The sequence below is a fragment of the Caloenas nicobarica genome, chromosome 2 (genome assembly GCF_036013445.1).
Source record: "Caloenas nicobarica isolate bCalNic1 chromosome 2, bCalNic1.hap1, whole genome shotgun sequence".
NCBI classification, from domain to species: domain Eukaryota; kingdom Metazoa; phylum Chordata; class Aves; order Columbiformes; family Columbidae; genus Caloenas; species Caloenas nicobarica.
The window spans coordinates 160,850,265-160,876,023 of NC_088246.1; the positions used below are offsets into that span (position 1 = coordinate 160,850,265).

General features: G+C 43.1%; 1 protein-coding gene across 12 annotated transcripts in view; it reads right to left on the reverse strand.

The window, feature by feature from the left end:
• PTK2 (protein tyrosine kinase 2) overlaps nucleotides 1–25,759 on the reverse strand; it is a 204,495-nt gene that overhangs the window by 98,472 nt on the left and 80,264 nt on the right. For 11 of the 12 annotated variants that reach the window (XR_010605715.1, XM_065627419.1, XM_065627417.1 and 8 more), the window contains 3 exons: nucleotides 23,637–23,863; nucleotides 9,000–9,166; nucleotides 3,331–3,418 (listed from right to left, as the gene is read on the reverse strand). Coding sequence is in view for 11 of the 12 variants with exons in the window: in XM_065627414.1 (XP_065483486.1) it covers nucleotides 3,331–3,418; nucleotides 9,000–9,166; nucleotides 23,637–23,863 (482 nt within the window). In the remaining variant the exon portion in view is untranslated. Of the gene's footprint in view, nucleotides 1–3,330; nucleotides 3,419–8,999; nucleotides 9,167–23,636; nucleotides 23,864–25,759 lie in introns of those variants that run through there. The other variant, XM_065627424.1, reaches the window with a different exon arrangement.

A 25,759-nucleotide genomic window follows, 5' to 3' on the forward strand; every position in this document is an offset into this window, starting at 1 on the left:
GAAGACAAAGATCGCTTGAGGATTCAGGCCCTTACTCAAAATTTTCAGCGTCTTTTTCAACAATCCTGTCGCTCAAGTTTGAGAAAAGAATTACATTTTCAAAAACCCATGTGGGTGACAGAGGTCACCATATTCCTTTCTTTTCTCCGTGAACTTTTTAATTTGATGTTCTACATTTTTAATAAGTCAGACAACATGTGTTTAGATGTCATCAAGTTCGCAACGGGTTCTCAGCCTCAGCTTGAAATGAAAGATTTAGTCATGTGCAGCATCTGGTCCCCCAAATCTTTTTTTCTCTCATTTATAACACACAAGACAAGAATGTATTTGATTTTTATACCGACAAAGGCCAATTTGATTACAGAAGTGTTATTCTGTTGGATTTTTTTTTAATTCTGTGACTTGATCCTATGTTCCCCATCTCTAACATAGTTATTTCTGTGCAGAAAGCTCAAGAGATTTTTTTTTGAGATTGGAGAATGTTTTATTCTATGTATATTCTGTTGATCCTACCTACCCTGTTTCTCCAAAAATAAGACCTACCCCGAAAATAAGCCCTAGCACGATTTTTCAGGATTTTTGAGGATGCTCGAAATAGAAGCCCTACTCCAAAAATAAGCCCTAGTTACAGGTAATAAAAAAGGTCAATTTAAAGAGTGTCCAGGGAGCTATACATGTCAAAAAAAAAAAAAAGGTATCTTTTGAAGCAAAAATTAATGTAAGACCCTGTGTTATTTTTGGGGAAACACGGTATATCCAACATGACCTATCTCCTTGTGAGCTGTGGTTAGCAGATGAGGATGTTAAAATGTTGGGGGAATGACAATGAGAGAGGAACAGAAGGTGAAAAAACGTATTTCCTTCTATATTCCCTACTCAAATTCATTTTCTGCCTTCTTTTCATAAGCCAGTGGGGTTGCCTTAACACTTTAGCAGATAAAAGTAATTGCCTTAACTTGTTCAAGAGGCCAAGTGCAACTTATGGAGCCAAAGAGAATCATGGAAAGAGCTCTGGAAAGTTGTGAACCTGATTTCCATGATAATGGAGACCCAAAATACCTTGCAAGAGCCCAGAGCAAAAACCAGTGACTTTGGAAGAAATGGATTTAGAAATAATTTATGATAAGTTGAAGAGAGGAGAAGAAGAAGAGAAGAAGAGAAGAAGAGAAGAAGAGAAGAAGAGAAGAAGAGAAGAAGAGGAGAGAGGAGAGGGGAGAGGGGAGGAGAGGGGAGGAGAGGAGAGGAGAGGAGAGGAGAGGAGAGGAGAGGAGAGGAGAAGAGAAGAGAAGAGAAGAGAGAAGAGAGAAGAGAAAAACTGGTACGGTGTGCAGAGCAGGGAGACAAGAACCTCTGATTTTCATTTTATATATATTTTATATATATTTCAAAACTAGGATTTAGGGCACTGTCAGATACACACAGGTGTCATCTTCGCATATCAGTTCCTAATGACCTTCACCCACCTTCTTGCTATTCCGAGCCATTCGCATCTGTTTCTAATCATTTCCCCCAAGTCAGTACAAACGTGCTTCTGAGAAAATGCTTAAAAATATTCCTCTGGCATTTTAAATCCCTGGCTTGAAAGAAATAGTTCTCTGAGGCACAAATGAGAGGACGCTGCAGGTTTCCCAGCTCTTGAATGGGTGAATGACGGAGTTTAGGAAAATATTTTGGAACTCATCACTCGCTTTTGCATCACGTGAAACACAAATCTGTGTTGAAAGCCGGTATGAAGAAAGTCACTTGTCGCTAAAGTAAAAAGGAACATGATTGTATTTATTGTTTCCAGAAGAACCCTTGCAGTACTAAAAAGTTGCCAAAATCCAGACATTTTTAGGTTGAAACGAGCCTATCACACAGATCAGTTAAATTAGCCCAGAATTGTCTTCTCAGAAGTCACCTCCACCACACATCAATGCAAAAATGCCATCGCACATTAAAAAAATCAAACGTTGTTTACCTAAGGCAGGAATGTGCATGGGGACAATAAAGGACAGAAGACAAGAAATTATAAGCATGTTAATTCTATTCTGCTTTCAGATGAAGCATCGGACAGAGGGGAGGATCATGTTTTCCTCTTTTTAGAAATTTCAAATGAAAATTTTATCAGAATTACTGTTCCCTGGTTCCTCAGCTCTGTTCACAAGGGCAGAGGGTTCTGCCATCTGGACCAGCTCCAGTTATATCCCAATTTTAGGGGATGTTGCTCCAGAATTACAGTTTGCAACTTAAAATCAGGATGTTTTGGAATGTGGCAAAGACGCAACAAGAAGAGCATAGTCCATGGGAATAGTTTTCCTTAGTAGAAGCCTTTGGTGTTTGCATAATAGTATCAGCACTTCATATTCTTGTTCATTTGACATAATTCCTATTTCAAAACAAAACTCCAGGGCTTTCATGACGCAGTTCTGGAGCTCTGCCATTCTGGCTGAATTCACACCCCTCTCATTCCTACCTCATTCCATCTTGACAACACTCCACTAAATAACTCCTCTAAATAATCTAGATTAAAACTAATCCTACCTTATTCCATCTCTCTCATGACTCCTTTAAATAATCTTGGTTAAAATTAATCCTCCAAACAGTTGCATAAAGTATTGCTTAAAACTATAAACAAGACATATCTCACCAACTTGTCATCAGTACCACAAAGTGTTCAACACTAACAATATTTCAGGGTATGAACATAGACAATGTACCATCCAGACACGGGAAAAGACATAGCAAATAAATAACTTTACATTTGAATTTGGATTCTTAAAGTTAGGGGATACTATAATCAGTCTCCTCTAAAAGACATCCCCATAAAATTTTAATTTGACTTCACCAGTCTAAAAGCAGATGATTTAAAATTATTTAAGCGAACAAAAGGAAGATTTAGGTGCTTAATTTATACATATGTTCACTATTATGCAGTTTTACTAATCAATAAGAGATACTCAAATCAAGAAAATAACCTAAGAACGCAAGTGGAAAACACATTCCGTGGTTCTAGTGAAATTGCCAACCTATCTACATTTGCAAAAATAAATTCATTAATTTAAGTGTCAAATAATGATGAGAAGCCAGCTGAACAAAAGAAAATTTTATCTGAATTAAGAAGACTGCAGCAGAATTACCTTGTCTTTGGAAAATATTCCTAAGTGCTTCTCAAGAAGAAAGACACCATGGGCTTCATGCCCTTTCTGCTTTAAATATGCAATGTTGAATTTTACCAATTTCTTTTTCCGCTGTAATATGTTATCCACATTAAAAAATTCACAATTTTCTAAATTGGGCAAAATCGGCAAAAATGCAGCACATTCAGCAAAGCAGCAGAACCAAACGTACCTGCTGATAGAAAAAATTGAGAGTTGGTTTGTCCTCGGTGAACTGGTTTAGAAATCCTTTGGGCAAATATCGAATTCTCAATTCATATCTGAAAAGCAGGACAAAAAAAAAAAAAAAAGATAATTAAACCGGCGAGGCAAAAATAATAGAGATTTCCTCCCAAATTAAAGATGTGTTCCAAGATTCTTAAAAATAAGGATCAAATCAAAACAAACAGAGAAAACTAAGAGAAAAATTTCCTCTTTTGACTACTTGAGGAACTGGAATGTAGTTCCTGACATTTTATAAAGATGTTTAACATCTCTGAGTGGTTCCAATACAGCACATCCTAACTATAAAACTCTTTAAGGCCCTTCCCCAAAATAAGGATATTTAACAACCTACTCATGATGGTAAAAGCAAATATTGCAATATTTCAACCTGTTGGTTTCAACAGGGCAAAAACTTCTTTTCAAACAAGTGATAGGGCTGCCTGTCATCAAGATTTCTATTGGGATTTGATAAAAACGTTACTAGGAGTTATTGCTACTTAGGATTCCACTGCAAACAGAAGTTACAGGATTCTTTTTCGCTTTGAAATCATTGAAATACATTGTCCAGTAAGAAATCAATAAAATGAGGAAAATATTTAGAAACTGTAAATACCTGCACACAAACTATATACAAACAAGAAATACTAAGAATTATGGTTTTTTATCGTACGGCAAGTTTATTTGATAAAGGAAAACGCATGCTTCGGTCTTCTTGTGCACAGAAAACATGTTTTTAAACTAAAAAAGAGTCTTCAGTCACTCTGATCTAGAGCAGGATGAAGAACATCTTTACTCTCCGGACTAAAAAAAAATATAGGTAAAGCGATCTCTCTCCTTTACAGGGACTCGCCTTCTTAACTGAGGAGCCTTGAGAAGTCTGGCTTTTTGCAGCAGGATTTCAGGAGAAAATCAGAAAAGCAAAACAGCTTGGCTGGGACAGTCACTAGAGTGACCTGAATTGGAACAGGCTGCCCAGGGCAGTGGTGGAGTCACCAACCCTGGAGGGGTTTAAAAGGCGTTTAGACGAGGTTCTTAGGGACATGGGTTAGTGCCAGAGTCAGGTTATGGTTGGACTCAGTGATCCTGAGGGAAACCAGGTCTGCTTTCTGAGCAAGTATCCCAGCTGATAATCACCCCTCATGTTTGATAAAACTAGTACTGGAAGACCACTGTCACAGAATCCCAGAATGGTTGGGGTTGGGAGGGACCTCTGGAGATCATCCAGTCCAACCCACCTGCTAAAGCAGGGTCACCTGAGCAGATCACACAGGAATGTGTCCAGGTGGGTTTGAATGTCTCCAGAGAAGGAGACTCCACAACCTCTCTGGGCAGCCTGTTCCAGGGCTCTGGCACCTCAAAGGAAAGAACTTTCTCCTCATGTTCAGATGGAACCTCCTGTGCTTCAGTCTGTGCCCGTTGCCCCTCATTCTATCATTGGGCACCACTGAACAGAGTCTGGTCCATCCTCTTGACACCCACCCCGGAGATATTTATAAACATCGATGAGATCCCCTCTCAGCTTCTCTTCTCCAGGCTGAACACACCCAGCTCTCTCAGTCTCTCCTCATAAGAAAGATGCTCCAGGCCTCTCATCATCTTCGTAGTCGCTGGACTCCCTCCAGTAATTCCTTGTCCTTCTTAAACTGGGGAGCCCAGAACTGGACACAGAACTCCAGATGTGGCCTCACCAGGGCAGAGCAGAGGGGGAGGAACAACCTCCCTCGACCTGCTGGTCACACTCCTCCTAATGCACCCCAGGTACCATTGGCCTCTTGGCCACAAGGGCCCATTGCTGGCTCATGGTCACCCTGTTGTCCACCAGAACTCCCAGGTCCTTCTCTGCAGAGCTGCTTTCCAGCAGGTCCACCCCAACCTGTACTGGTTCCTGGGGTTGTTCCTCTCCAGGTGCAGGACCCTCCACTTGCCCTTGTGGAACTTCATCAGGTTCTTCTCCGCCCAGCCCTCCCTGTCTCACTGAACAGCAGCCTTACTTGATATTTTGTGGCACTGAAAGAAATGATCTCATCATCAAACCATTCTGCAGGTGGTTTGGCCTTTGTGCCGGTGCCAAAGGCATTTGTACATTTGTATTGCAGCTATAGGACCTTTCAGCACAGCTCTGCTAAGGCCTGGGGCTTCCTTTGGGGCATCTTGTACCTATTAGAGCCGAAGCATGAATGTCACCTGGTCACGAGGACCTGCTTTACCTACAGACCGTAACTACACAACTGGGAGGTGCCCGTGCTCAGCGTGTTCCAGGAGATACCACTTGTTACCTGAACCCGCTGATACCTCCCTTGCGGGACAACAAAGACCAGCAAATGGAACAGTTCTTTGGCACGTGTCATTTCTAGGGACAGACAGACCAGCTGCTGTGACCGCTGTTCAAGGCTCGGTGATATAAAGAACGATGCGGGTTGATGTTCTCTGTGATTTAAGAGCCCCACATCCCGCTAACCCTGTTCACCGAGCTGTACAGAGATAAAGATGATGGTTAAGGGACTAAGGCTCCTTCACATTTCTCCCTCATGCCCTTGGAAACGCCCGATCATTAAAACAATAATAATACTACAAGGGAAGAGGAATTTATTCATTAAAAAGTGAGTATTTCAGCTGAGATCATCTCCCACGCACAGGTATACAGGACGTCATACAAGCAAATGCTTAGGGAACAATTAACCATTTACGCTACTGTAAGATAAACCCAACAGCACCAGCATTACTGGGAGTCAGTGATGAAGAAAACTCTCAGACTGCATTTGGAAGACTAGAGTTATTCTAAAGCAATTGTATGGAATTACAGTCCAATTATACAATGCTTCTGTACTGCTAAATCTTGCACAACTCAAAGAAATACGACAGTATTACCCAATGTGAGACAAAACACAGCAGACTCCAGAATACTTATTTCCTGAACAAATTATTACAAAAAAAATAAGCTAGCGGTTCCAACAATTATAACTCCGATCATTTTGCGCACCGTGATTAAGATGCATTCCAAATTTTCTGATGTTGGACGGAATTATTGTCATTGCCAGAGAATACAATAAAATGGGAAAAGGATATTTGGTTTGATAGAGTTAACTAGCATGAACTTTCTTAAAGTAGAAGTACAGTGAAGATGCAGGCACAGCCAATAAAAAGCTCCTACCTTACCTTTAGTGTCAATATTTCTTCTTTGTAGGAAAAAAAGAAGTATTGGGTCTTTATTGATTTTTATTTGAAACAAACCAACAGATACGATAGTTCAAACCTTTGCTACCTCATGCAAAACATCAACTTTTTTATAGCGAGAAGGTGGTCAGAGTAATATATAAAAGCAAATTTGAGCATGGGAAAAAAAGAATTCCAGTAAGCAATGATTTCCTCGTCATCTTTCGCAACGTAATTGAGGTTTTCGGCTGGCAAAGCTGAATTCTGTGTGCTCCTGCACCAGAACTGTTTGCCAGAAGAGGGAAGAAAATCGGAAGTGACCGAATTTTGAACGACTCTACCCTAAAATCCACTATTATTTACTCCTCCCAAGTCCTAACTACAGTTCTATCATCTGAAGCAGAGTCATAGCCCTTTTTCTCCCCTGCATTCCGCTACAGGGTTATGAGCATCAAACGAAAACTGAGTATCTTCTGTACAACCTACTGCCAATCAGTGCAACTTCCAGCATTTAAGTTAGTCCAGGAGAACATCCAAGATCTGATTTCTGAAGACGGTGAATATACAGCCCTTAATTAATTATTAAAAAGAAAAAAATCATCACACAAGAGGCAGTTACTGCTTTATGAACACTATAGGAAGCTTCTAATTTAAGGACGATCCCAAGACTTCCCTCCCTGTACTAATCTAAACATTTTTACAAGCCCTGTGGTACGATCTGAAACACTCCGTGTTACGGCATCGCAAACATGACAGCGGCGTTTTGATTACGAGCAGCGAATCTCCCCAGGTTTCCAAGGTATGTCAGGCTGCATGTATTCGATAAAACATTCAATGACACTCCGGGAAGGTATTGAATAATTTACATCTTGCCACAGCTCTTTCATGAGTATTTGATACCATTCCTTCCCACAAACTTCAAAACAATCTCCTCGTTTTGCTGTTAAAAATGATTAAGTCTGTTCTGCAACGTGTACAATGCGAGTTGCACCGCTTAATAGAATTGGAACTGACGCTTGTACACGATGTAACGAATTTCCATGGTATAAATTATTCACACCGTATACCCAGCACTGCTAACATGAAAAGCATTCGGGAACCCCCTGCTTTCTAAGCTGTAATTTCCCAGTATTATCAATGAAAAGTTTCTTGTAAATTATGGAAGGAAAAATAGTGATGCACGCCCCAGAAACAATATAATGTAACGTGCACAGAACGTGCGTTTCTGAAACTTCAGTTTTAAACGTCGCTAATTCGTTTGAATTTGTTGCATTTGCTAAAATCGGGCCCCTAAAGAGCATTTATAAACTGATGATTGCCAAATGGGATGGCTGCTACTATACAATAACTCCATTTGCAAGAGATTAAGTATAGATTATTTACAATAATTCTGCAGGGGACATGTGCAAGCTTTTAAAATACCTTGCAATGCTTGCAAAAATTGTGGTTATGAACATAAGCCACAAAAGAACACGCATGAAACCCCTATAATGAAATAGTAACCACAGCGAAATCTACTTTTTGCTGTTTCCATATGAGTTTAGCACTACACTTGGTTTAACGGTACTTTAAAACTCTGAGCCCCCCATCTTCTCTAGCAGACTATTGTGTCTTTCCGCAAATCAATTTTAGTTTCCTCCTGTATTTCTGTCAACTAACTAACTGGCATGATGAAAATACCTCGACCAAAGTACCTAGGCTATGAAAATCAAGATTCTGCAGTTACCTTTCAATTGTTCATTGCTCCTGGAATAACTGAAGAAAATCCCGGTTAGAAGGAGGGCGGATGTCACTCATCGCTCTGGGCTGCAATTCAGTACCCGGTAAATAATAAAACTGAAAAATTTTACATCTGCAGAGGAATAAACCAATCTATTCTCTGCATTTCAGTGTTTTCAAATTACATTTCTTCTACTTAAGTCTATAACTAAATACAACCAGTACTTAACAATTATTTTCTTGTGTCCCTTGACATAACAAGATTTATCCTTCTAAATTTTCAGAGGTGTGCGCATATCACAAATAGAAATGGGATTATGCTAAAACTTCAAGGATGACAAAACCTGAGATGGGGTTGGTTCGCTATATCAGAAGCTCTGCAGATTTTTAAGAGATTTCTGCTCCTACTTTACGCATCCTCTAAATCCTAGGTTATGTGTTACCTGTTCTCCCCAGCTTGCAGAAAACCTCTGACAATGACAAAAATCCCTTAAAGCAAACCAAAGACTGCTCGCAGCTCCTTGTGAAAAGCTTGTGTGTTTTGCGGGGTTTTTTGGGGTTTGTTTTGTGGGTTTTGGTGGTGGTGGTTGTTTTCTGGGGTTTTTTTTGGTTGGGTTGGGTTTTTTTTCCACTTTCTTCCCTCCCCCTCCTATTCCACCACATAAGGATCTCGCTTAATAATGCAAATTACAGCCTCATTTTTCACGACAAGCTAAAAAGACTGATCCGGCTCGCTTTGGACACGGAATACATTGATGCTCTTACTTCCATTCTTCTGGCGGGTGGGCCAGTTCGAATTTCTCCCTCACGTTGGACACCCCCATGTCCAGGTGCAGCCAGTGAACCTCCTCGGACTGCAGGTGGCTGAGCCGTAACCCGTAACAGGCCACGTTTTTCACTTTGTGACTGTCCACGATCTTCTGAATTATGCCCTAAAACAGAGAAACACACACTCCTTACAAGCCGTAAAACGCCAACGTGTACTTTCCAAAAATTCAACAGTAAGGCTTTGAAGCGTAACAACATCTATACAAACCACTAAGCAATAAATCAGGTATTACAGGTATCGGTAAATACATTTCCATTCATCTTTTTAGAACTGAGACACTATTTCCTCTACGTAAAAGAGAATAACGTAAAAGCCTAAATATAAAAAGCAGATTGGTGGATGAAAGCAAGACGTATTTGTTCAAAAAAACCCCTCCGCCACTCTTTAAAAGCCACTCTCCCTGGGAAATGTTATTAAGAATTTCATCCTATTAAGTGCCGCAACAGCCAGGATTTGGTAGGTCACGTTGCAGCCTCTTGGTTTCCTTCCCCCCACCCATTTGCTCCCTTATAAAACGAGGCGAGACCATTATTTGGGAAGATTCTCGAAAAAACACAAATGTCCCGTTTGTTTGTCCTTAGGTAAATGTCAAAGTTTGAGGATCTCATGCCCAAGAAAGGAACCTTTCGGAAAAAAAAAAAAAATCCTAAGAGATCGACGTTTCCCTTCTGACACTGATTCTGCAAATCAGGCAAACAGAAAACTAACTGAAAAAAAAGAAAATAAAGGAAGGATTAAATCTGAATAGATGGGGAAGACAACACCTGTAGGAGTGGAATCATGGTTTTGGTGAGGTGATGGTGAGCTGTTAGATCAGCTCACACGTCTTATCAAACTGCAGCCTTGAAATAAGTTTCCAGAAGCAACACAGTACGTAGTGAAATGTGAAAAAAGTTAAATATTTCAAGCCTAAAAGAAGGAAACATGAGCCATGTTTAGTAAGTTACAGAATCCCAGAGTGGTTGGGGTTGGGAGGGACCTCTGGAGATCATCCAGTCCAACCCACCTGCTAAAGCAGGTTCACCAGAGCAGATCACACAGGAAGGTGTCCAGGTGGGTTTGAATGTCTCCAGAGAAGGAGACTCCACAACCTCTCTGGGCAGCCTGTTCCAGGGCTCTGGCACCTCAAAGGAAAGAAGTTTCTCCTCATGTTCAGATGGAACCTCCTGTGCTTCAGTCTGTGCCCGTTGCCCCTCATCCTATCGTTGGGCACCACTGAACAGAGTCTGGTCCATCCTCTTGACACCCACCCTGGAGATATTTATAAACACTGATGAGATCCCCTCTCAGCTTCTCTTCTCCAGGCTGAACAGCCCCAGCTCTCTCAGTCTCTCCTCATAAGAACGATGCTCCAGATCCTTGATCATCTCCATAACCCGCCGCTGGACTCCCACCAGTAACTCCTTGTTCATGGAGTCCGAGTGAGAAGAGGTTCCACCAAGCCCAGCACCCTCAGAAGCACCATCTACTTCAGCATCAATAGCGAGTGTCAGTAGGATGCAGCCAGGCTCTTCTCGGTGACAACCAGTGATAGGACAAGGGGCAATGGGTGCAAACTGGAACACAGGAGGTTCCACTTAAAGATGAGAAGAAACTTGTTCCCGGTGAGGGTGGCAGAGCCTGGCCCAGGCTGCCCAGGGAGGTTGTGGAGTCTCCTTCTCTGCAGACATTCCAACCCGCCTGGACACCTTCCTGTGCAACCTCATCTGGGTGTTCCTGCTCCGGCGGGGGGGTTGGGCTGGATGAGCTTTCGAGGTCCCTTCCAGCCCCTGACACTCTGTGATTCTGTGACCCCTGTATGAGAAGTCCCATATCCAGGAGCTGGCCATCCAGGGGATGACAAGCCCTACGCTTGTAGGAAGATGGACATGAACAGCAAAACACGCAAGGCGCTTGCAGAAGACTCTCGCATGTCAAGGACACTTAAACGCAGTGGCAAATCCAAACTTTCAGGTGGCACTTCACAGAGCAACCAGCAGCAGCAGAGTCCCGGCAGCCAGAAGGAGCCCAAGTTGCCAGCACCGATGTCCGACGCAAACACCAGCAACCTGCTGGTAGAACAACTGAAGAACAACTACAGTGGCCTCAGACGGGTGATGGGGGTAGAGGTGACACATATGACACGTCCCCCGAGTGCTGGCCCAGCCTCTGTTTTTATCCAAGCGGATTTCCTGAGCCAAGCGTTGTTTCTGGCGATCGTCAGCCCCCAAAGGACCTCTGCCAGTTCCTCACCCCCGCTCCTCTTCAAGCAGCTTTTTGCCGCCTTCCCAGGCAAGTTCCAAACATCACGTTGGCAAAGAGTTTTAAATCCGAATTAAATGTACTGACCACAGCGTACAAAAATTTCTTGTCTGTATTTAAAGGTCTTGTCTTGGTCTGTATCCCGAGAAACATACGACAACCACCAAGTGCTCTCAGAAGTGCCACGGGCACATTTCACCTCTTCTTCGCACCCAAAGGACAATCTCGGCTTAGTAAAGCCCAACATTTTGGCAGGCGTGCTGTCCTCCAAAGGGAACGCTGCCGGCGTTTCTACACACATGCAAACGGAAGAAATCCATTCATTTCCATCCCTTTCTGCTCCCTTCACAGAGTTTATTTTTGGAAATCCACCCTTTCCCTTGTCTCCAGCTCTGTCGGTTGATAATGAAAACGGGGGTATGTGTTTTAAACAGTACTTATGCCTCCTGTGATATGAAACGGCTTTGGAAAGAAAAGAAATTAAGGTAAAATTGTCTGTGACCAAGAATACTGATGCATTAGGCTCAGCTGAAACCATCAGTATTTACTCAGGAAAGAATCAAGCCGGACATCTCAGAACATCTCTCATTTTCAGGCTGAGGTTTTAAAAGGACTGAAACAGTCAGGTGTCTTAATCCCCACCAAAAGCGAGCGAGATTTTTAAGCCTTTTAACCTTTTTATATCAATCAATTCTAAACCTATCACAGAACCAAAATAATAATTAAAAAGTAAATATATTTTCTAAATGATGTAAGAAGGGTACCCTGTTCCTTCTAGCCAAGTAGTTGGTATCACCCCCAAAAAATAATTACCAACAATTAGTACACACTGCAACTCAAGAAAATGTCAAATTCAATGTAAACGTTACGGAGACGGCAGCACTGGTGCAAAGGAGGCCAAGTGCAAGCGTTTGAAAATACATTATAAAAACTTATGTATGCCCAGAAAGGAAGAAGCGATGCTTTATGAGAAAGAAATAGATAAGTGTCTTCTTTTTTTGTTTAGGAATGCCACAGAGCTCATTCCAGATGCTAAAAAAGCATAGTAGTAATTAAAAAAAAAAATGGAGACATAAGGAAATGTGGTGATACAGACACTCAAAAAGGCTGGTCTGCAGGGGAAGCCTTTACAGTAAAACATCTATTAGCTTATTTACTTTTTTATTAATCGAACCAGAGAACTTGAATTTTAAACCTTTAGAGCCAGACCTTCAATCAGTACAAACCAGCAACACCAACTCACAACCACAGAAATACTGGAGCGGGTTCCCCCGCAGCAGGACGAGGTTTGTCTTCTCTGGCTCCTGTTTCCAAGCAGCACAAGATTTACGTCCAAGTGGCACCGCGGCCATAACAGGGTCAGTGTGTTTAACTCCCACCGGGTAGTAAACCACGAGTAGAGTCCCCTCGGGTTCTAGACGGCTTCCATGAATTGACAAAGCCGCCGCCGTCACTCCGGGATGGGCGACAGCTTCTTCACCTTCCACGGTCGCAACGCGCGAGGAGCTTTGCGCATCTGATGCTCTTCGTGGTAGCGACCAGAGTGCTTAATCACCAGTTTCCAGACAAACGATTTAACTGCTTAACCACGGCACGAAGGTGATGAAGACATCCCGCTGGGATACGTCACGACAGATCTTTTAACTGGAAGCACGACTAAAGAAATCTGAAATCTCTCCAGGCTCTTGTGGCGACACACAAGGAACCAGAAGGGGAACTGAACGCCGCTAACTTGTGGGCGCAAGGAGCCTCGTGCAGACTTTTCCTACTGTGTGCAGTTTGACCACCAGTCAACCGCTTTATTCTATAAATACGACAGCCTGGATGAGCCCACTTTGAGCTCTCCCTGCTAAATAAGTGACCCGTACGGCGATGGTTTTGCTACTCAGCGGTCAGTGGATGAGCCCAATTCAAGTTCAATATTGATCATCTAGCTTAAGTAGATGCACACCAAATGTAATGGATTGTTTAGAGATATAAGGTTGTATGATTTTTAATATACTCTTCGATTCACGTTGCTTGGTAGACTAGATTTGCTAAAATTTTAAGCTCGTATTTACCAAAAGCAGCTGCAGACTACACTAAAGGCCTGCAAGATAAAGTCCAGCTTGCATTTTGCTGGGAAAAATGGAACTGACTGGGAAAACAACGATCCAAGGCTAACGCGGAGACATCATAGACATCTGCGAAGCGGGGCCTATTTTGCACTTCGCTGAGAAGAAAGGATTTATCCAGACAAAACAGCACCTTCAAGGATATGGACCAAAACCAATGTCTACAACTGAACAAAACAAAGGCCCATGTGAGTCAGAGAAAAAGGGTCCAATAGGGAGCAAAGGACCTGGGGGTGAAATATTGCTACTGAGTTGGATCTTGGTGTGAATGGTCTGTAAAGATATAAAAGTTTGTAGTTTTCTATGCTCGGGCGGACCTCTGCGCAGGCACCCAGCTTGAGCCAGCTCTTCCGCTATTCTGCTCTGTTAAATTTTTATTTTTCTAAGAATTTTGTCTCCTGAGAGTCTGCTCTGCATATGGTTATCCGGCCTCACCTGAAAGTTTGCTGCTGGAGTTCTAAAATACAGACTGTGAACGGTTATCAGGGAGAGAAGACACCTGAAGATTTGCTTCGTGAATGGGTATGAGGTTCCTGAAGAGAAGATCAGCCGCATTCGGCTTGGCATATTTCCCCCATGCAGCAAACAACAGAGTGAACCCGCCACCAAACTCTTTTAAGTCGCGCTTCTCTCTAAGAAATCTAAACATTGTTCTGCACCAAGCAGAACCCTGAATTACTGCCCCGTGACAACTCTACTCCAACCAGCCTTTTAGCTCGGGAAGCTCCTTGGACACGTTCTTGAGTGGAAGGAACAGCGAAGTTTCCATCTTGATGACAAACCCAAATAGAAATACTTGCAGGAGAGTTGGAGTCCAGCAGAAACCTGCTCCAGAATGAGATTTCACTTTGAGCATACGCAGGATACGGGAATATAAATTCCTACCAGGAGTTTTCACTTGGCTCTTGTCATTCCCATAAATACCCAGTAAGGAATTCACATAATATACCAGTTGAATGCTGTTTACTGTGATCACATTGACTTTAATTAGGTTTCCAGAGCTAACATTTACACCCCAAACATAAAACAGGTTAGTACAGCTGAGCAAAAGAGAACCAGGACGCCCTTAGAGAAATTCCCAATCGATAACAGGTAAGTGACAAATCGCCCTTTCCTCCCTTTAACCCACAGAGGAGGAAAAAAAGCATTTTCAGTCCCTAGAACAACAAATAGCACTTATTTTGACTCACTTGTCTAAAAAACCCACAGATATTCAATACAGCTAATTTGAAAAATAGAGTAATGTTTGCCCTAAATTAGGAGAATATGTCCAAACATAGAATTTACAGTACAGGATATTTTGAAGGCTGCTAAAAAATCAAGGCCGAAAGGCCTCTCAGTATCTATCAGTAATACCTTGTGCTTCTGTACATGTGTGAAAATGAATTGCTTGCTTGTCAATTAATAAAGCTCATGTCCTACTATGAATAAATTGAAGTTAGAATAATATACTCCCAGTGTGACTACAAACCTAATTTCCCTATTTAGCAGGAAGGAGAAAGTGTCTTGCACTAGAAAAAGTCTTTAAGTAGCACTTCTAACATAGGGGCAGGGTGTTCGTACTTCTAAAGCACTTTAAAATATGTCAAACAGTATTTATATATCAAGTATTATAACTCCTGATGAGAGATTTATGTGGGGACCTTAAATGAAGAGTTGGACAAAACTACAAAGCTCTGATGCAAAATAATTTAACATTTCCATGAAAGAAAACCCTACACCCTCGCAACTCCAAAATGTGCGGTTTTGCACAAGTGAAAAAGGCATTCTAAAGGGCAAGGGTATTTTTTTTCTGTTATAATTAGTCTGATTACCACAGTACCATCACCTTCTTTATGCTGCTTAGATTTGCAGGTCTGTAGTTTTGAGTTCTTGGTACTTTTTTATGTTCTCAGAAGGGAGGCACATATTAACTATCAATACATCTTGTCATCTGGTACGGTGCACGTAGGCGTGCAGCAAAGGAAGACAATAAAGATGGTAAGTAGTATTGATTTCCTAGCTCTTATAATGCATAAGGAATGATTTCATACATTTGTACACGTACCCAATTGATGTTAGAAACCGGTGCTCTCCATTCTGCTTCTCTACATCAAAAAGTTCTCTCGCCTCCAGGCAACGTATTACTGCATATGTGTAGAAATAAGATCTGGAAATATATGTATGTACGGATGCAGCAGATTTTATTACCCCAAAAATGGGTTTGAGTCCTGCTAGTGTTCAAAGGCTCTTTCCACTCAACATGAAAGAACTTTGTGGCCAACCTGATACTCCCATCCTGTATTCTCATAAGAATCTATTTTAAAAGGAAATCGAGTAGTTTAAAAAGTTTCCTGTGTAACACATGAGCGTTCTGCTTTACAGACAGCAGTAGATACATTCGAACAGCCCCGCCACATGCCCAACCCTCTTTAAATCTTCAGGCTATCTGCTTGGTTTAGGTGGACAAAGACCTTTCGTCCAGAGATCGGGTCAAAACGAGGCAGGTTTGAGAAAAGGGAAGAGACCTGGAGGACAGAGATGAAGCTGAATGGGTGGAATTGTGGCTAAAGCTGGTCTTTTCAGTGACCGCGGTTCGACTGACAAACCTCTTGATTCAAGACAGGCAATATCCTTCTGGAGAAGGGTCTGGAAACCAGGAATGCTGCAGTGGATGAGGAGAGACACTCATAAATAAGGCTTTAATAGCCCGTTCCCTGGTGCTGCAGTAACACCGCGGTGCCAAAATAAACAGGTTTTTCGTTTCTTCCCCGGTTGTGTCAGTCTGCAAGATGCTGTGGCTGACGAGAGTGCGGAACTGATCTGGATTAAAACCTACACTAGAGCAATAATTCGTTTTAAGTTGGAGGACAGGCTGAGAGTTGGGGTGTTCAGCTGGAGAAGAGAAGCTCCAGGGAGACCTTATTGCGGCCTTGCAGTGCTTCAAAGGGGCCTGTAAGAAAGATGGGGACAGACTTTTTAGAAAGGCATGTTATAACAGGACAATGGGTGATGGTTTTAAACTAAAGGAGGGGAGATTCAGGCTGGACATGAGGGAGAAATTTTTTACAATGAGGGTGGTAAAACACTGGCCCAGGTTGGCCAGAGAGGTGGTGGATGAACCATCCCTGGAGACATCCCAGGCCAGGCTGGACGGGGCTCTGAGCAACCTGAGCTGGTGACGATGTCCCTGCTCATGGCAGGGGGGGCACTGGGGGAGCTTTGAAGGTCCCTTCCAACCCAAACCATTCTATGATTCTGTGATGAGTCTGCCAAACACTCACAACACCTCTGCCAGCGCAACTGAGGTGGCAGCCCAGGAAAACAAAACAGCAAGAAAGACGTTGGCACTGCTGCCAAAGAAATTCTTGTTTAATTAGGATATCATTTGAGTTCCAGACCTTTGTACTCAAGGCTTTTCTCATTCTTCCACCACAAACTGGATGTCCAAATATTCAGGTCTCCTGTATTACTGGGAAAAATACAGCAACGATCCACAGTGCAGAAATACCCACCAAAACTCAGGAGCCTAATGCAGGCAAACCTGGAAGGAATGGAAATTCTGCAAGAACAGCCAAACCAGAACAAAATACAGACACTGCAGGATGGACTATGACATGCAACTGAAATGGTTTGGGAAAATAAAAACTGGATACAAATAGAAAGGGACGGGCAAAGAGGACAAAAGCAAGCAAAAAATACTAATGCAGTAATGCAGTTTAATAAACTGATGTCTTAGCTGAATGTGCTTCAGCTCTTCTCCTTCTAAAAAGCTCAAAATAGGGAAAATGGCTGCAATACACAATTTTCCAACCCTACACCCGTGCCTTCTACTTGTGAGAAATAAGATTCGCAGGTGGGCAGGGAAGTTGATGAATTCACTCTGGTCTTTTCCCTTGATGTGGGGATGGGACACAGCCAAGACACTGCCCCTCGACTTCAGACTCCTTCTGTTCCCTGAAGCTAGATATATCTTTATCCTTAGCTGATGATCTTTTTTTCCTTCAGCTTTTTGAGTTCTCATTCTGTCACCATTAGAGAAGCCAACATTTCAGGGTGGTTCTGCATAGCAAAGGGAGAAAGACATCTGAACGATGAACAAGCTAAGAGACCTTGAACCTGTATCTTTATTTGTGAAAGGCTTCTAATCACGCTTCTTTTTTCTCCACAAATAAGGACAAAGCTAACAGCCAGATGTTTTAATGCTCTTTTTATCCAGTTTATGTTTTAGTTAGCCAGTCTTACAGAACTGGAAAAAAACCAAACTGGGTGAGAATCAAGGTGTGATGCATGTCTGGCAATAACCTGATTCGAGATTTCTGGTTGTTATTTCCACATAAATAACGTCACCTTTATTTCTCACAACTACTACTCAAGAATCAAAGATAAGTTTTGCGGGTACGCTGGTTTTGTCTGGGGTAGAGTTCATGTTCTTCGCAGTAGCTACTCTGGAGCTATGTTTTATATTTGTGTTGAAAAACAGTGTTGATAATCAGGGATGTTTTGGTCAGTGCTGAGCAGGGCTCACGCAGAGCCACGGCCTTTTCTGCTCCTCACACCACCCACCAGCGAGAGGGACACAGCGGGGACAGCCGAGCCCAGCTGACCAAAGGGACATTCCACACCACACGGTGTCACGCTCAGCGTATAAAGCTGGGGAAAGAAGAAGGAAGCAGGGGGACATTATGGTGGTTGTCTTCACACACGATGGAGCCCGGCTTTCCCAGGGATGGCAGAACCCACCTGCTGATGGGAAGCAGTGAATACTTCAGTAAGGCCTTTGACGCCGTATCCCACAGCGTCTCCTGGAGAAGCTGCAGCTCATGGCCTGGATGGGTGTTCTCTGCCGTGGATACAGAACTGGCTGGAGGGCCGGGCCCCAAGAGCTGTGGTGGACGGAGCCAAATCCAGTTGGTGGCCGGTCACCAGTGGTGTCCCCAGGGCTCAGCATTGGGGCCAGTTCTGTTTCGTCTCTTTATCGGTGATCTGGATGAGGGGATCGAGCGCACCCTCAGTAAGTTTGCAGATGACACCAAGGTGGGTGGGAGTGTTGATCTGCTGGAGGGCAGGAAGGCCATACAGAGGGATCTGGACCGGCTGGATCGATGGGCTGAGGCCAGTTGTCTGAGGTTCAACAAGGCCAAGTGCCGGGTCCTGCGCTTGGGTCACACCAACCCCAGGCAGCGCTACAGGCTGGGGAAGAGTGGCTGGAAAGGGCCTGGGGGAAAAGGACCTGGGGGTGTTGGTGGCAGCGGCTGAACATGAGCCAGTGTGTGCCCAGGTGGCCAAGAGGCCACCAGCATCCTGGCTGGTGTCAGGAATAGTGTGGCCAGCAGTGCCAGGGCAGTGACCGTCCCCCTGTGCTGGGCCTGGGGAGGCCAAACCTCGAATCCTGGGGTCAGTTTTGGGCCCCTCACACCAAGAAAGGCCTTGAGGTGCTGGGGCGAGTTGAGAGAAGGGAACGGAGCTGGGGAAGGGGCTGGAGCACAAGTGTGATGGGAGCGGCTGAGGGAGCTGGGGGTTCAGCTGGAGAACAGGAGCTGAGGGGAGACCTTCTGATCTCTGACCTGCCTGAGAGGAGCCTGGAGCATGGAGGGGGTTGGTCTCTGCTCCCAGGTAACAAGTGACAGGATGGGAGGAAATGGCCTCAAGTTGCACCAGGGGAGGTTCAGATTGGATATTACAAAACATTTCTTCTTCAGGCATGTCAGGCTGCCCAGGGCAGTGGTGGAGTCACCATCCCTGGAGGGGTTTAAAAGGCGTTTAGACAAGGTTCTTACAGACAGGCTTTAGTGCCAGAGTCAAGTTATGGTTGGACTCAATGATCCTGAGGGTTTCTTCCAACCAAAATGATTCTATTATTCTATGAATAAATTCCTGTTTCGCTTTGCTTGTGCATGCAGCTTTTGCTTTACCTATTAAACTGTCTTTATCTCGACCACAAGTTTGCTCACTTTCAACCTTCTGAGTCTCTCCCCCATCCCACCGGTGGGGAGTGAGCGAGCGGCTGCGTGGTGCTGAGCTCTTGGCTGGGGTTAAACCGTAACGGGGGCCAGAAGTTTCACACCAAGTGTAATGGACGCCAGCTGGGCACGCTGGGCTTGGAACGCAAACCGCAGAGCACAACTGTATTTCACCAAAAGCCGTCTCAAAGGGCTCACACAAGGTTTCCCAATGTCTGTTTACTAAAAAACCCAACCCTTCCCTACCCCCTCAGCCTGCTTAACGCAGCGCATTCATTTCTCTATTACATATGGTTGACACAATCCTGCTTTGACCACATCTTCTGAGAACAGGAAGGTGATTTACTTGGAACCACTGGGCAAGATTCTGCAGCCGTGTTTACTCTCAGGGCGCACTTGAGACCAAAAAAATTCCATCTCGGCAACCCCACCTACCCACCCAGCACACCTGGGGCTGGAACAGGGCACAGCACGTCCTGGGTCCAAATCCCCCTTTGTGAACATGCCCGTAGACAACACATCCCAGTGAAGACATACCAAGATAAATAGGGAAGATAAACAACCTTTCTTTCTCTGGCAATACACATTTTGCAGTAGTAGATCTGTTAGCACATTCCTAGAAGTCTTTTTTTTTTTTTTTTTTCTTTTGGAAATGAAGCATGTTTTTAGTATAATACCAAGAAGAAGGGTAGAGCATTCCAGCTCTTTGAAATCCAAGAAAGCATTTTCAGGAATTGAAAAGCAGCCCTGCTGCAGAATACAGACTCATCCCTCAGAGGAAACACTTGTCTCTGAGGGACTAAACCCATCCAGAAAAAAGAGAGGTCGGCAGCCAGGAGTTCTCCTCAAAGCCAGGACTATGTGTAGTTGTCTTGGTTAAAGATATTTCAAGTCAAACAGCAAGAAAATTGTACCTTGAGTCTGGCCACTTAAGAGAATCCTACAGAAAGCTGTGTTCTGTTCGTCTGAGCTTAACAACATGAGTTTTTTTAAGGAAAAGCGTTTCTCCTCATGGTCAAGGATTTGTGTATAATGTATACAGTTAAACCAACATTTCCACTCTTAGGAAGGCATAAAATATCTCATTTTAAAATTTTTTTTAGGGAAAAGGAGCTTTCCTCACCTCTGACTGTCCAACACATCCTTTCCATTGACAAAGGCAAACTTGGCTTTGTCAGAAACAGAAGAAATCACAAATGAGAAAATTCACTTTCCCTTTGTATTCATACATTCCACAAAGTGCCAGCAGAAATACCTTTAATTGGCTCTTCTGGAGATCTCAGACCAAGTCTGAGTTCCTTTGAATCCTGGAAAGGTTCCTGGGCTGCCATCCCAGCCGTTCTGCTAAGCAGGGAGTAGCCTTGAAAAACCTTTATTTTTTCTCTTTTAATTGCAGACCTGACTCCCAGGAATCCATCTCTGAATATTCCTCCTTGGAAACGAGCCAGAGGCCAAACCCAGCACTGGTATCTTTCCCAGTATGAAATTCAGAAGAAATGAAGAAACGGAAGCTCTACTGCAGTGTCTCCTCCACAAAAGGTGGGGGGGAGTGTAAAACTGAGGCACAAAACCCTTAAAGTCTATTTTAATCCTAAATTATTCGGCTTGGTCAAGCAGCACTCATTCCAATGGAATGCAGACTTGTACTCCACAACGGTTTACTGTTTCTAAAATAAATGTCAGGACATGGTAAGACACCAGTGCTAGATTTTTACTATGGAGTACCTGCACATTCAACAGTCATTGTCCCAGTTTAACAAAATAAAAATTAAAAAAAAAGAACCACAAAAGAAGGGAGTTTAACAGTGACTCATCACATTATTCTTCATTAGGAAAGCAGAACAATGCAAAAATCTCATTACTTTTAGAAACTACCATCCAACTAAATGTGCATTTTACAAACCTAAAACCTAACGCAAGCCTCAAGTAACCACTACTTGCCTATTCTTTTGATGCCATTTTTATAAAAAAATGACACATTTTTGCTTAGAACAAGGTTTTGTAACTCTGCAAATTGAATTCGGCACTGAATTTCTTACACAAACTCTAAGTTTCGTATCTTTAAGCCCAAAACCACAGGTATTTCTAAGCTGCAGAAATCAGAGATGTAACCCCTGCTTTTGTTTGCCAACTTTCTACAGACTTCTTTGGAAAGAGAACCTCGATTTCAAGTACCATGTAAAGAACTCTGGACATCTGTCCAGAGTAGAGTCCTGCAAGGTTCAAAACCTACTGAGAAACACCTTTATTTCCCTTGGACAAAGTAATACACTTTATGAAACAAATCGATTACATTAGATATACGAAACCACTAAAGTCAGGCAGCAAAGATATTTCAAAAAAAACCATTTCATGTAAAATAAGTGTATGTTATTGACGATAATGATTCCTGTTGCCATACCTCTCATCTGTTCGCTCACCAGGTTATCTCTAAACACAGATAGGAGCTTATTAAAATGACAAGAGACAGATTTTCTGATCACCACCAATGAATATCCTCGAATTTCATAGGTCTATGATCATGGTCTCAAGATCTACTCTGCAGAATGCTGTTGTTTGGGGTTTTTTTCATATGCAGTGATACTAGAAAAATAAATAGGAAAGGAAGAGAAAACATTCAAAAAGATTTAGTACTTTTTACTTCGTTTTCTCTTGCACAAATGAAACTCAACAGTGGGTGGGAGGAGGCAACAGGTCTCCTTAACTCTGATAATTCCCTCTTTTCAACAGATTGGAATTGTGGCTTTCTGGTGGAATTTGAAGTCTCGTGCAGAGAATACAAACGGTGGAAGGAATGAGCAGATGGGAACCTGCTCCTCCAGTAAGAACCTCCCAGAAGAAAACAACCCCACACGCCACCTCCCACCCTGCAGGACTCCGCTAGGGCAGGATCATTAAAGAAAGACGCAAACCACAACGTTTTCAAAGCATTTGACATGTTAAATGGAGCTTCATTTCAGTTTAAATAGCACAACAACTGACAAATTGAAAGAATTAAGTGTAGCAAATAGCAAGTAAATGTCTCAGCCTTTAGGAGAGCATAGGCTACAGAATGAGCACTGTTCTCACACATGTGCATTTCCACATACCTCTAAGCTTACAGATACTTACAGTTATTGTTAAAATAACCCAACTTTTGGGGTTTGGTTTGGGGTTTTTTTTGCACAGACTAACTGAAGGACCACACTGTACAAACACAAGCAGCAGGCGACTACCAGGGTGGCACAGGGGACGGACAAATGGACACACTGGGGGCAGAAATGACTCTTCAGATCCATCTCCCAATACTGTGGGGGAACCAGTTTCCAAACAAGACTATTTTTCTTTTAAGTCATGTATAAATCACATTTAAACATTTTAAGCATGTAAATACATAAATCTTACTTTTAAACATGATACAATTTATTATTATTTTTTTAAAATATGAGAAATGTCATTTAATGTCGCCTTCGTCTCAGCTCTCACAGGCTTTTGGGGAATATAAAGTGGTAAAAGTCAACTGATGTACATCAGCAGTGGTATCCAGACTGATCATTGCTGTTCTAAATTTCAGCTTTGTATTCAGCAAAAATGAGAAGAGTTCTCATTTCCTTAAGATAACAAATAATCATATATGAGGCTTTTTTGTTCTCAATGAAAGCTGGTACCACTTAATGCTTTTTCTGAGCTTATAATATACAACTGAAACGGAGAAATAAACTCAACAGCAGAGTCAATGACACTGTTAAGCGTCATTCTTTATTTTATCAGCGCTGGGGATCATCCTCCATAAGTGCTCCCAAATAATGGATGCTCTTGTGTTGCTTATATTCACATAATTATTACATATGAATTACAATTTTTGAAAATTTTGAAATATATCTATACTAAGAAATAATTGATGAAGTTAGTTATAATTGTTTAGTTTCTTACAATACATCTACTAATTATTAGTTAAATATAAACTAAGCACTCTGCTGCTAAACAATGTTCTTACTTAATCTTCTGCCTCCCTCTTGTCATGCAGAGGGATCTAAAACTTGAAAAATATCCCTCGTTTTGCGGGTGGTCAGAAAGCATTTATCATGTAAATTGGTTAAAGATGGGTACATCTTTTGTAACTTAACCACAATATACATGAATTTGGCAGCTTCTCTTCACAATGGATAAAGACTCTTTTAAAATAAACCATAAAACTTGCGTGTGTGTTTGCTCCCAGACTTCTACCTCCCATTTTTTAAGCACAAAGTTAATATTTACCCCAAAGATGGCATGAGAATGTTAAAACCAGACTTACTCGGACATCGGTAGCATCTCCATGGCGGATAATGCTGGCCCACGTTGTGGGTTCGCTGCTGTTTTCAAAGTAGTGAAAAACCTTTAAGACTCGTTCCATGGCCCCCGGGGAACGCTCCATCCCAGTGCTGAGGTGGGTCTTGGCACTTGAACTCGGTGTGTGATTCAAGTTGGGATCAAGGTAAGCTGCTGCCATGGTTTTGCTGGATGCTAGGTATCTGTCATATTCTGGAAAAGGGAAAGAAAAAAATAAATTCATTTTAGTTGTACATGAATCTTTCACCCGTTCATACAAAGCATTTACTGGAAATCCATAAAGATGCATTTTTAAGGGACATTTAGTTGCCTTTTTTGGAGTCCCCTCTTAAAATAGTTATGTATCCACAAACATAAAAAACTCACTACCAGAGAAGCTGCAAGCCCCTTTAGCAAGTGATCCACATTTTGACACCACAATCCTTACCAAAAGCGCTATTTTTGGCAAGAATTCTTCCTTTAGTTTCCCAATGACTTAACAGAGACGGCTGCCAAAGCCTTCAGGACAGAACAGCACCTTCCCCAGCCCTAAAATCCCCCAAATCTGGTTCTGCAATGAGCCTCTAAAGATCAGCCAGGGAAACTCTGACAGCCCAGTCAGCAAACTGGAGACTTTCCACCAACACCACACTCTCCTGTTTAATGCTTCGACTTTGTCACATCACTTGTTTTGTGCTATTTTGGGAGCCAGGGAGACTCCAAACCATCCTGAGCTAAATTAGTTATTCACTGAGGAACCACTAAGAAAGAGCATCCCTGTCCCTCCTCTTATCAAAGGCTAAATAAGGGGCTAAATTTTACTGTCGACCAGCCCAGTTTCCAAATTATTTCCAAGTCTGGTGGCAAAAAGCATGGACCATGCTATGAATGTGCATCTCAAAGAAAAAACAACACAAAACAAATTGCCTCTTGGCTACTGCTGCAAATTAGTCAGCAGAAGCAGATGGTGTCTGAGAAATCAATGCAGTACAAGAGAAAAAGAGCAAATCCTAAATAGCTCCTCCCAAGCATCATTCCAGGCTGAGGCTGGAGAGAGCGAAGATCTGCAGGGCTTTGCTCCGGGGCTTGGAGATCTCTGTCCCTCCTCCTCACAGCCAGTGGGGAGGCAGTTCTGGAGGCCTTAAAAATAACTTGATCTTTTTGGCACAGCGCTCTGAATGTCGTTCTGGTAGTAAAGCTGGCCTGCGAAAGAGGGTTTGAGGGGAAACTGCTTTAAATTGACGCCTGAGCCTCAGTTTACTTCAGTAGGAAGCAGAAGAGAGACCCGCGCTTCCAACTGAACCTGGAACGCCTGGTTGCTCCTCCTCAACAGAGCTTTGGCCACCGACCCGCCACCGTGCCCTGCTGACCTCCCTGATGGTTCAGGAAACTATCAGGGGAAAAAAAAAAGTGATGTGGCTTTTAGGGTTGGCTTAGTTTTACACCACAGCTGCCTGAAATTGCCATAGACATTAGACGAGGAGAAGAGGAGGAGGAGAAGGGAGAAGAGAGGGGCGAGATGAGAGACAAGAGACGAGAAAAGACGAGAAGAAAGGGCGACGAGAAGAAAGGGCGACGAGAAGAAAGGGCGACGAGAAGAAAGGGCGACGAGAAGAAAGGGCGACGAGAAGAAAGGGCGACGAGAAGAAAGGGCGACGAGAAGAAAGGGCGACGAGAAGAAAGGGCGACGAGAAGAAAGGGCGACGAGAAGAAAGGGCGACGAGAAGAAAGGGCGACGAGAAGAAAGGGCGACGAGAAGAAAGGGCGACGAGAAGAAAGGGCGACGAGAAGAAAGGGCGACGAGAAGAAAGGGCGACGAGAAGAAAGGGCGACGAGAAGAAAGGGCGACGAGAAGAAAGGGCGACGAGAAGAAAGGGCGACGAGAAGAAAGGGCGACGAGAAGAAAGGGCGACGAGAAGAAAGGGCGACGAGAAGAAAGGGCGACGAGAAGAAAGGGCGACGAGAAGAAAGGGCGACGAGAAGAAAGGGCGACGAGAAGAAAGGGCGACGAGAAGAAAGGGCGACGAGAAGAAAGGGCGACGAGAAGAAAGGGCGACGAGAAGAAAGGGCGACGAGAAGAAAGGGCGACGAGAAGAAAGGGCGACGAGA